At 45.3% G+C, this 12811-nt stretch overlaps 1 protein-coding gene across 23 annotated transcripts in view; it reads right to left on the bottom strand.

Moving 5' to 3' along the window:
• Window positions 1-12811, bottom strand: part of MYT1L (myelin transcription factor 1 like) — a 536335-nt gene that overhangs the window by 57371 nt on the left and 466153 nt on the right. For all 23 annotated transcript variants that reach the window (XM_050753176.1, XM_050753173.1, XM_050753193.1 and 20 more), the window contains one exon: window positions 5369-5431. In XM_050753176.1, the coding sequence (XP_050609133.1) occupies window positions 5369-5431 (63 nt within the window). The remainder of the gene's footprint in view (window positions 1-5368; window positions 5432-12811) is intronic.

The raw sequence follows: 12811 nt of genomic DNA, 5'->3' as shown, positions 1-12811 counted from the left end.
TCCTCGTAACTACCTGTACCTCGAGGCTAGGAACGCCTTAGTTATTGCTGTTCCTTTGCCTCGGGGACAGATTACATACTCAAACAGGTATTTACTAATTTACTAGGTTTCTGGAATTCCACACTGACATTTGGGATTACGTTTAAATGATTAACAATTTCCTAGACAGAAACTGTTTTCCACAATTCACGGGGGCTCATGCTATGTCCACATCTTTATCTGGAACTTTGTAAATGTTGGAAATGCTATAAACACTTCAGAGCCCTGTGTTCTCTGGGGGAGGGAAAGACTGGGGGTACGCACACGGACAGCTCCAGCGTAAGCACACGGACAGCTCCAGCGTAAGCACATGGACAGAGCACACGGACAGAGCACACAGAGCACACGGACAGAGCACACGGACAGCTCCAGCGTAAGCACACGGACAGAGCACACGGACAGCTCCAGCGAGCAAGGGCCAACAACAGGTGAGTGCAGGATTATGAGAAACTGGAGGATTTGGGATCCCGGGAGACATGTGGTCAAGGGCAGTGAACCTCGTGGCCTCCAGGCCAAAGTGGTGCTAGAGTGGCTGTCTGGCCCGGAGCCCGGGGCAGAACACAGACTTCACCGACCCTCTGGTGAAACGGCTCTGTGCCAGGCATGAGAGTGGATCCTGTGACCCTCCTGACCCTCTGACTAAACAGCTTTGCACCTGTGTGAGAGCAGATCCTGACAGGGTTGCACCAGCACCGCCTTCCAAGGTTCCCGAGGCTCCCTGGTGAGGAGCCGCCTCTCCGGATGTGGGCAGCAGGACTTGAGACCCTCCAAGGCAGACTTGCTCCTGGCTCTTCTGCATGACATCAAGCCTGTTTCTTCACTGTCTTCTTCAGGACCTGGTGATGTCTTCATTTCACAGCAGGTAAGGCCTTTGGGGTCCCTGTTTAAAGTCCCCACAGCACACTGGGGTGGCATGGGCAGACACTGTCCGGCCATTTGACTGCCATGCTGGAGGCTTCAATTTTGCGCATTATGGTAAAAGAGCAGAGTGGAAGTGCTCCGGGTGAGTGCAGGCGCTGACAAGACGGGCAGCCGAGCATCTCCGTGCCCACGCACCTTCATTTGCAGTCAGGATACCAATGATCTCATAGGATGCTGAGATGATACATGTAAAATGCTCACTGTAATTTCTGGTATGTAGCAGGTGCCCAGTAAATGTTCTTTCGTGATTAGATGCCATTCAGGAACTGTAGAGGCCACAGGGTGCTCTAGTGGGAGTTGGATTCCTGGAGCATCATCATTTGTGGAAAATGTGGACTTGACTTCTGCGTTGGAACAACTTCAGGGCCTTTGGAGCTCTTGCTGCTTGCCTGATCCTATGAAAAAGGCATGTGGGATGGCTGGACAGAGAGAATGAGGAGCACCCCTGGGCAGGCCTGTCTGGCAGGACCCGGAGACTACAGGTGAAGGAGAGGGCCTGTGGGCGGCGGTCGGAGAAAAGAGCAAAGGTGTCTGGAAAACAGGATTTTGAGGACACACTTAAGAAACAGTCTGTTAGTTTGAAAACGAGAGTATAAAGAGGAGCCCCGTGGATGACTGTGAATGACGTGGAAGACTTTGTAGGCATATGGTCAATAGGGCCTCTGTTCACTGAGGACAGAGAGTCAGCAAAGCAGCGGATAGAGGATTGTTTGATAGAACATCATAGCCAATGAACATTTGTTGAAATGGACTTAGGGACATTTCGGATGCTATGTGGAGGCTGGAAAACACCACCGCTAAGAGGCAGGTACAACCCCGCCTTCTCCAGGTGGTTTAGGCACACACACTTTCTCCAGGGCCATCCTAGGCCCGTGGGGCTGCCTGGAGGTGGGACTTGGAGTCAGATGACATGGGCTCGAGTGCAGCTCTGCTACTGTATCTCCTGGCCCCTCAGTTTCCGCAAATTCAAAAGTTAATGAAATTGCTAATTCTCAGCGCATCCCTGGAGATGGTGGAGGACAGCTCCTTGCCTAAGTTCCCAGAACGGGCCCAGCAGAAGGCCAGGGCTTGGCCTTACTTTTCCCTCAGAAGGGAGCTGGGAATACTCTGCAACTGCAGACAGAATTGGAGTGTGTGCTTTTGTCCTGGGAGCCGGAGGGAGAATTCCAGACACCACAGATGCGCGAGGCAGATCTGTGCTCTGAACACGTTCAGGATCATTGTTTGGTGACTTTCCCTCTCACAACAGCCCACAGTGCGGGAAGAGGATGCCTTGAACTCACACAACTACCTTGAATTATGGCACGATTGAGGGAAAAAGGTGGCCAGGGAATCATCATCTAAGTGAAGTTTGCCTATACGTAACATTATCTTCCTGTTCCTGGGAAACAGACAATAGAAGATTAACATGAAAAGAAGTTCCTTCTACTTGCGTTTCTGGCCACCAAGAGCCAACAGACCTGGGGGAGTTTCCTTGTTGGCTTCTGTCTGTCTTCAGCAGCCAAATACACAGAACTGCACTTGTTTCGCTGGGGCCTCCATCTTCCTTTAGCGGGGACTTTTCTTCTGAGCAACGTGCTCAGCCCTGTTTAGATGTCTATGCCAGGGAAGCTGTTACTAGAACAAGTAATGTCACAAGGTGTTCCACCTTCAATACGCTAAAACCCCGAGAGGCCTCTGCGTAGGTCTCAGATTTTCCAAACACAAATCACACTTACTTTCCAACTCTATCGACTTACCCTGGGATTATTTATTCCAGGCATAGATGGTAGCTTAAATTTGAGCTTAGATTAGATTTTAATCATGGGTTTGTGCTATATTAATACTTAGCAGTCTAAGATATATGTAAAATGAATAAAATGTTTAAACAACATGATGACTAAATTTACGTGATGACAACCCCCACCAAAAAAAATGAGAAGAAAAACAGACATTTGGACACAAAGTGACCAGGAAGTGTTCACCTTACGGGGCGCTGACATTATGCCACGCCAGAAGCTCTGGCCATGGGATAGGACCGAGTGCTGACACTATGCCACGCCAGAAGCTCTGGCCATGGGATAGGACCGAGTGCTGACACTATGCCACGCCGGAAGCTCTGGCCATGTGATAGGACCGAGACATCGCTTTTCTAAGATGAAATAAAGACCAGCATGGAATGTTCTTGTCTTTGTATATTTAATTGGAGTTTTACAAATTTTTATTTAATCTAAACCAGTGATTTAATTCTGGCAGTCTTGCTGGATGGCGTGACTCACTCTTGTTCTACCAAACGTGGTGGCTGTTTCTGTGCTGCCTGGTGAAGCTGCATCAATGTAATAAGCCTCTGCTGCCCCTGGTCTGTGGCAGTCGTCCCCTCAGGGGACACTCAGCAATGACTGCAGGCATCTTTGGTTGTCATGAATGGGTGGATGCTCCTGGCATTTGGTGGGTGAGGACCAGGGATGCCGCACAGGTCCCGTGGTGTGGAGGACGGCCCCCATGGCAAACAGCCATCTGCCCCCACATGCCAGCACTGCAGAGGCTGAGGAATCTGGGTCAAGAGCGTGAGACATTGGCACTGAGTCTGAAGAATCCTCCCCCAAGTTGTAGACTTCATTTTTCCTTGGTGGCATTCACAATTTGTGCTTTTCGTAGACACGTGCTGTTTAAACATAGCTCTCAAATGACTGGGATGTGAGCACAGGAGCAAATTACTTTCAGTGAGATTTTAATGACAAAAACAATCATCCTGTGAGTGCTGTTTCTAATCCAAAATGCCAGCCAAGTCAGGCGAGGGTCCCTTCCTCTGACCACCGGGATCTGGTCACTCAGGGACAGACAGTGGGTTTCACTCAGCGACTCTGTGCAGACAACCTTGCCCTGGGGGGCGGGGGGGTCATTATCCATGGCTGACACTCTCTTTAACTCTCCTAGCTTCCTTTCTCTCCCTCTCTCCCTCCCTTCCTTTCCATTCCCTTCCCTTCCCTTCCCTTCTCTCCCCCTCCCCTTCCCCCTCCCCCTGCCTTCCTGCCTTTCCTGCCTTTCCTGCCTTTTCTCTCTTTCTTTCTTTTTTCTTGCAAGCAGTATGTTAAAAGCAGGCCTCACCTGCTTCTGGACTGCCTACTTTATAATCTAAAATTTAGAGAGATGAAGGGGAGCAGATATCGTACAACTTAGTTTATTTATTTGATAGATGCAGCATTGTTTCCCATATGGGGAGACTTCACTTTAAATCGGTCTTATTTCAGAAACATTCTTGTCCTTACCTTGGCATTGGCTGTTGGTACATCTAAACGTGACTTAAACATTCATGGCATGTAGTGGATTTGCCTTCGTGTGGACAATATTTTCACAAAGGTTTTCTTCTTGACCAAAACTTTAGTTGAGCTCCTCTGGGTCCTTTACTAGAATGCACCCGACCTTGACTTCCCTCTCTGTCCTTGTAGGGTCCAGTTTGAGCAAGAATCCTTCTAAATCAGTTTAAGAACAATTCCCCACCACCTGTCTGAGCACTTGGAGGTCCTACCACCCTGGCCAGCCATCAGCAATGATCCCATCAAGTCCATTGGCCAGAAATCCCTTCTCCTTGATGCTTCCTGTGGGGAATTTTGCATCCACTGACCCCAACCTGCTCCCCACTTGTCCTCAATGGGGTTCGAGTTGAGTCCAGTCTCTCTGACTGCAGCAGCTCATTGCATGGCCCCTGGACCTCTTGCCCTGCCCACCCCTCCTTGAATGGTCTGATGTACCGTCTTTAACAAGTGGTGAACTTTTTCTCGAATAGTACCACAATTTCTTTCCATTCTCGGCTAAATAGTGCCTGTCCTCAATTCCATGTTCATCCAGTGGTTACTGAATGTCCAGTAGCATAGAATTTTTGTTATCTCACATGACCAAATCTCTATATTATATTTTGGACACTATCCTCTCTTTGGGAGAGACAGTGCCTAGACTTTGTAACATTAAGTGCTTCTGTAGCACTTAGCTCTACTGAAGCCTGCTTAGAATAACTGTACAGCTTTGTGGTCCAATCTTAATATTTAAGAGACCAACTCTCAGTGGTATTAGAATGTGTGTCTCTTGATGGCTTTTCTCGGGAATCTTACAGTAGATACTGTTCTTTTTCCTTTACTCTTCCAATTTAGAAAGAAGTGCTGCTGGATGACTAGGAATGTTTCTCAGTGGGGCTACTTGGCACTGCACGTGAAATGTTCTGAGAGGAGACAGTGGCCCCGGAAAAGGAAGGTTTGCTTTCTAAGAGAAGCTCCAATGAGGACGTCACTGCTTTATGGTGCTAAGAGTCTCTAGATCCCTAATTTTGCCGATGGTGTCAAACTTTGCAAGGCTTGGAGCCTGAAGTGAGTGATATTCCCACCATTTCAGTGAGAAGGAGCATTTTGGAGAGAAGAGTAGCATCTCTACATACCTCCGATGAGAAGCATAATTGCCAGTGATATGTCCAGAACCGTCACAGCCAGGTGTGGGGCACCTACAATCAAAAACGCAAATTGTGTTACAATTGAAAGGAATAAAATTCCCTGAAAAATTAACTATTTTTTATCCAAAAAGCAAAGTAACTCTACTGCTTCACCTCCTACTTGAAAGAGGCTGAGTGGAGCTGGAAGTCACCGTGGCCACACGCACACCTTCCAGAGCACCGGGAGCTTCGTGGCCGCTCCGCTCCCCACAGTCTCTGGAGCAGATGCCGCACTTTTGGTCCCTAGGCTGCTCATTCTAGAATCTGTCTTCCCTCCTAACAGCCCACCTTTTCTCCCCTCATTCTTAAAGCTCAGGAGAGCCAGCAACCACGGGGCTTGTTATTGCACCAGCCAACGCGTGAAGCGAGGCTCACACATGAACAGACGTGCCCCGAGGTCTGAGAGAATGGTCTTAGTCTGAACTCAGACCCCAGCACTACAAAGTCTCCCCTTCCCTGGACTGACCAGGGCTGCGGCCAGCCTGGGTGGCCCTAGGGAGCAGTGAGGGTAGCGACTTGTATCTGGACCATGGGAATGCAGGCCGACCGTCTTTCCGACAACCACTGCACTCAGGCAGGTTTGATAGCCCTTAAAATAGTTGTTACTCTTGAGCAATATGAGTAGAACATAAATCAGTTCAGATCCACCAGGTCAGTCAGTGGAGAGCTCTGAACAATTCACGGGGACACATGCTCATCTACTGAATTCTACCGAGGCGACCCCATCCTGTTTCTTAATTAAGGTCTTGCCATTTCTCTAATCAGAGACTTTTTAAAAAAGAGCTTTATAATTATATTGCCCTCCGTATAACTTCTTAACTGTGCTGTCTCAAGAATAATAAGATAGCACTGCAAACACACTTGCACTTTGGGCTATTTCAGTTGCATTTGCACCCACCATGAATGTAAAAATTAAGAAAAAATTCCCCTTTATTTCTATTACATTTGTAACTCTCCAAAAATGACAAGGATAAAGCAACTTAGTGAGCAATATTACCCCAGTAGGAAGCATCAAAGCGTACTCCATGCCCCTTCCTGCCTCAGTGAGTACCTGAATTCTTGTCAAGATCAAGAATCACAATTTAAAAACAGTTAATACATGTCTGCTGCTCCTAGAGATTTCGATTTGCTTTCCACTCAGAAAGTCACTGTGGATAGGATATTGGGGCTGAGACCAGGACGGCAAGGCGCTTACTTAAGGTGGGCTTTCTCAAGATTAGAGGAGAACGGCAGGGATTAGAGTGGAAATACATGAAATTGGCCGAATTTTAAGTGTATGAATGTCATATTTTGACACTTGGATGTGTAAATGGTTTTCAGTACTCTCCTTTAGTCCTAAGAAAGGGAACAGAACTCTAGATCTCAGGGTATAGAAATGGATGTTTTCCATATCATATTAGAGGAAAAGTCTAATTGAGGACCTGCTCCCGGGAGAATGGGGGTCACTGAGTGAAGCAGCAGTGGAGGGTTCTTCTGTGTGCTCCCATCACCGCCCTTCAGACTAAGGGTAATTGGGGTCTTTAAAAGAGGAATTTGAGGCAGAACAGTGATGAAGTATTTCAAACAGTCTCTGCATATCATGAACAACACTCCAAATCCAATTGTTAGACCTGATTTTTGTTCAAGTAACAGCTGTTTACATACACTTAAAGTTTGATCATAAGACTATTCAGTCAGTTGCTAAGTAATTATTGTCTAAAAATTAAATTAAATGACTGAACTTAACTAGCTGGTTTTTCAAATGACACCTTATGTAGGTAAACTCCAAACCCATAAGCTTACACAGGAAGGCATATTTGAAAGCAACAAAAATCATTCTATCCAAGAGAAGCTAATCTTGGTGCATGTATCTGTATTAAAAATGTACCAAGAAACAGTAATATATACTTGGCATTACTTTTTGCTTAAGAAAAGAAAAAGATTCTTAAACTTTCTAATTCAAGTACGTAGTGCATGTTTATTTAAAATTTATTCATTTTAACATGGCTAAACATTTTTGAGATGTTCTTTTTTGTTGGGGCAGAAGGAAGTTGACTCTTCTCAAATTTAAAGTGAGACATTATAGCCAAATAATTCAGTGAAAATCATATTTTTACTACCTATAAACGTTTTTGTGGTAGTTTTTATGTGTTTAAATGTCATTTATGAATGTATAATCCATTGTTTGATAAGAAAATAGGTGTTTTAACCAGTGATTGTGGTAACTTAATGTCCTGTCCAATACTTTTATTGCTTGGTTTATATGTCCTTCTTGTTATTGATAACGTGCCTTTTAAAAAAGTTTATTAATAACTCCCAATTTATATCTTAAAAACCTAAAGAACACTGGATGTATACAATTTTGGGAGGGTAGAATAAAACAACTGATGGCTCTTGCTGCATTTCTGGGGTGGGATGGGTTGTGGGAGAACCTGAACTACTTTGAAAACAGTAGATTTCAGTATAAATACAACTCACAACTGCTAGCATTGAGGGTGATGGGGGGACACTGTGTGGGTTTCGTTTTATTTAATTTATTAATTAGTCTTTAAATTAGGGCTTTTTTGAGATTACTGGACCATCATTAAATGTGATTATGTAAAGAGATTAATGATACATAGGGAGGGCTCCACCAAAGTCCACTAAATAAGCATTACTCAAGTGCAGACTGCAAGCTCAAATGTATCTGTGTTATGAGATTAATTGCAAATAGCAAGTGTGGTGCTGAAGTCTACACCAGTGGGATTATGAGTGTTACGCCCTTAATTTTAAAATCAAACTAGGTTTCAGTAAAAACGTTTTTAAAATGTCCTCTTTCATCATGAGAACAAACAAAACGAGATTGACTTAGCTTATTTTTAGAGCTTTCACCGTGTTGAGGAAGAAAAAAAATCACTGGAAAGAGGCCTTTCTCTCTTAAAAGGATTGTTCTCATTTCCAGGGTTTGGAGGTGGGTGTGTGGGGCGAGCATCCCAGGCATGCCACTTGCTAGTCGCCTGAATGAATGTGGGGAAACTCTTTGGCCTGACAAGGCTCACAGGCCTCCGGGGCCGGACGTCATCTCCTCCTGAGACGCCTCCGCCCACCTGCACAGGCTCCTGTGAACGCCACAGTTCAGGCTGCCCTCAACGTCAATTCCCATCCCCAGCGCCCAGGGCAGAGACATGCTGGAATCACTGGCTGTGTCTCCCTGAGATAACCAGCCCCGGTTTTCGGGGGTAGTAATTCAGCTTTTCCATCTTTAGGTGGTGCTTCTAGACCACAGAAGGCAGCCCTGACTGGCTTTTCAACGGTTCCTCCTTCTAACCGCTCTTGGTATCCATTTTTATGTTACTGTGCAAGAATTTAAGGCTCTTTAAAAACTCATAGATTTACATACAAATTTCCTAGCTTTAAGAAATCTCAACATTAAAAAAAAACCAATGTTCTGAAGTCGATGGATGGGGAAGTGACTGTTCATCTAACAAAAGGGATCTTCGCCTCTCAAACCCAGTCAGCTCCAGCATCCTCGACAATGGGCGTGGTGTGAAATTGATTTGCAAACATGCGATTTGCATCTGCCCATCTAGGAGCACGCCTTTTCCACGAAGGAAGCCCGGGTGGGACAATCGGCATCCCCCGTGGATAGAATCAGACGGCAGCCTGTGCTGCACAGCTTGGGTTTGGAAATGGCAGAAGAGGTTGACTGGGTTTCCATGGAAACGGCCTCAGCTCCCTTGCAGGGAGGCTCTCAGCGCCGCAGCACTCAGGCTGCTGGGAGCGGAGCGGGGATGGAAAGAGCACCACTCACCCAGCGCCCCGCCTGCTCTCCTGACAGTTACCACCAACAACAGCAGCAAGGCTGTTTTAAGTTCCTGTAGATGGTTAAGGTGTAAACTTGCATTAAATAAAACGCTGGGTTATATATACATATGTATATATTTTCTTTTCTCTTCCAAAGATACTATTGTAAAAACAACTGGAGAAAGAAAATGATGAACAAATAATCTCGAAACCCACACGAGCCGCCCCACGGATATTTTCAAGACACAAATATTCCTGATCTTGCTTCATCTCTGGTCATGGGTTTGCCTGAGATTAAGAATTTAAGAGAAAAGAAAAAAGAAAAAGAATTTAAGAGAAAATAACTTTTGGTTGTACATATTAAGAGAAAATAACTTTTAGTTGTACATATTACTATTATTTGTCTTGTATAGACATTTAAGAATGGTGATGGAAAAAATCATAATAAAATAAATAAAGTATTTTAAGCAGTATTTACATTAAAGCCGACATGCAAAATTCAGGCAAATTCTAAACAAAACAAAACAAAAGAAAAACACCCAAGCAACAACAAAAAAACAAAAAGTAAAAGACAGGGACACTCATAAGCATTTGGAACTCTGACTTTAGGGCAGGAGCCCTTCTCAGATAGAAACAGCTGCTCCTGTTGCTTTTGCAGATCTGAGGCATCAGAGAAACCCTTGGACTTGACCCCTTGCCCCTTTGTGCTCCTGGCCTTGTCTTTACCATCCACCACCAAAGAGAAAAGCTCTGTGAGCCTATGTAAAAAGCAGCATTGGCCACACGTCCATGGAGGTCATAGATGTGTCCCCTAACGTAAAAGAAGAACTCAATATCTAGGCATTAAAATACATCATCATAAAAAATCATATAGTTTTCCACTGGTGCACGCCACGCAGCTGGGACACCCACCAACTGGCTTTTCAGATGCCCTCTGATGCGTCCTTCCCAGGACATAAACCCACTGCTGTGCTGATTTCCTCCCATTTACAAAACCACAACCTGAAGCAGGGCGGTGTACACGAAACAGCTGTGTCCACCGACTGAAGCTGTTCTGTAGCCCAGTCATTCATACAAATGTCTTGAAAGTGCTCCCTCTGGAGTCTGTCATCCCATCCTCTCTCTTTCAAAAGGAAATAGAATGGAAATTAAATAAAAGCTTGCAGTTCTATTCAGCAAGGCACTGAAAGCAGGACATGCTCTTCAGGATGCGGCTACGTCGAGTTAAATGAATGCTCACAGCACAGCACATTCTACTGCCTAAACCCACTTTACATCAGTGCTATTAGAAAACAAGGCAGAGACTCCCGGAGACAGAGGCCAGAACAGAGCCCACAGCACAGACATTCATCGGCCAGGGGTCGGGACAAGCTGCCACGTGCTTTTGTTGAATGCCCAGAGTCAGTGAGGACAACATCCGACCATCGCCTGCAGAGCAAGTGCATGTGGAGGCTCAGAGACCACAGGCCTGGGAGTCCTCCCAGCGTGACTCAGCGTTTCACAGCAGCATGACCGCGGGGCGAGACCCAGCCGGTCAGCAGGGGCCCGGGAGTCCTCCCAGCGTGACTCAGTGTCTTACAGGAGCATGACCGTGGGCCGAGACCCAGCCGGTCCACCACGATCTATCTCCAAATCGGTCTAAAGGGAGAACTATCTGGAAGAGACACAGAATCTCTCATCATGATAGAGTTAACTACTTATTATTATTATTTTTAAAGTCTTCTGAATGAAGGCTAAAAGGATTCCCAGAATGTTTCAGCTCTGTCTGGATTAATGATTTGTGAGGCTGCCCTCATCTAATTGAGTCATTCCTCAAAGGCTCCCCTGATTTTGAGCTCAGCAGCTAAAATGTATGGAACAACATATCTGGAGTAATAATGTAAATGTCCGATGGAGAGACTTTGAGTTCTTCTAAGAATTTCTCAGAGAGCCAATTCATGTGTCTTTTTTCATTCCTTTGTTTTGTGGTAGCTCTATCATGGAGACTTAATTAGTAAAACGCAAAATACGAAAAAATGTATTTTTTTCTTTATCCTCTGAATTAAAAGAAAATAACAAAAATAAATAATTAGGCCTTACCTATTGGAGAAAAACATATTTGTAAGTCAGAATGATTCTGGCCACATGAATAAGGCTTTGCCCCGCTTACACGAAAATTTCAATTTTAAAACTTGTTTTTTGCCTAAATAGATCTGGTCCTAAAAATATGTATTGCTCTGAAGCACCGGAGACATGGTAAAAAATTTTTTTTAAATATGTATTTTTTTAAAATTTGAGACAGAGTCTCACTCTGTTGCCCAGGCTGGAGTACAGTGGTACAATCTCGGCTCACTGCAACCTCCTCCTCCCGGGTTCAAGTCATTCTCCTGCCTCAGCCTTCCCAGCAGCTGGGATTACAGGCACGCGCCACCACACCCACCTAATCTTTTGTATTTTTGTAGAGACAGGGTTTTTGCCATGTGGGCCAGGCTGGTCTCGAACTTCTGACCTCAAGTAATCTGCCCGCCTTGGCCTCCCAAAGTGCTGGGATTATGGGTGTGAGCCACCACACTCAGTGTAAATATACATTTTAATTTTGATTCTTGTCATATAAATGGGAAACAATAAAGAAATGTAGAGAAAGGCAAAATGAAGACATTTCAAATGGGAGAAAAAGGCTCGATACTCATTTTTAGTCTGCACTGCTGCGGCTTTCTTTCCAAACGGAAAGAGACCAGGCTAGTTAGGAGCAAGCAGTTCGGAGCTGATTCTCCGTGTCCGACGGCTCCACATCCTTGTATTCAACCAACAAAAGATCAAAACTATTCAGAGAAAAATGATAAAAAGCAATAATAAAAATAATACAAATTTTAAAAATACACTATAACAACTCTGTCAATAGCGTTTACTTTGTATTAAGAATTGTATGTAATCCAGAGAAAGTTAAAATGCATGAGAGGATGTGCACAGCTCGTAGCAGGGACTGGAGCCCCCTTGAATTTGGTATCCTCAGGGGTCCTGGAACCAATTCCCGGGGGACACTGGGAAACAACTACCCTGCATCACTTCTGGCCAGTTTCTTAAAGAGATTACCTGAAACTCAAGGAAAGGCAAATCCTGTAAGTCACTTTTCAATTTGTAAGATACTCAGCGGTTTCGTTTTCTTTTGGAATTCCATGCGAGGTATGCATATTTTGCACTTCTTCCCACGCTAATACAGCAGTGCAGGATCCCGCCGCACAGGGCTTTGATATTTTCCAAGCCACCTTTTGCTACCTTCTCCTGGGTGGAGTCTCCGCTGCCTCCCCCATAGGCACCTCAGCCTCCCTGCCCTGTGCCCTCTCCGAATTCCCTCTCCCAAAGCTTCTCATTAGGAAAGGGTGCGGCGGCACGCCTGCTACTTAGAAGTACCAGATACCGCAAGAGTGCTGCACACACACCCTGACAGCCTGGGGTAGGGTGCTCTTCTCACTAAGCTTCAGCCACTCTCGGTCTCCCCAGAGCCTTTGTCCCTGAGATTCTTAGAGGGTCTCCCATTCCGCTTGGTTTCCTTAAAGTCAGGTGAGGGTTTTTCACAACGTGATGTCTACGATATTCCAGTAGCAGGAAAACCTACACATTTCAAAGCGTGAAGTAGACTTGTCTCCATTA

The sequence above is a fragment of the Macaca thibetana genome, chromosome 13 (assembly GCF_024542745.1).
Source record: "Macaca thibetana thibetana isolate TM-01 chromosome 13, ASM2454274v1, whole genome shotgun sequence".
NCBI lineage: Eukaryota > Metazoa > Chordata > Mammalia > Primates > Cercopithecidae > Macaca > Macaca thibetana.
Note: the sequence above shows the minus strand (reverse complement) of the source record. Positions and strands in the feature narration are given on the sequence as shown.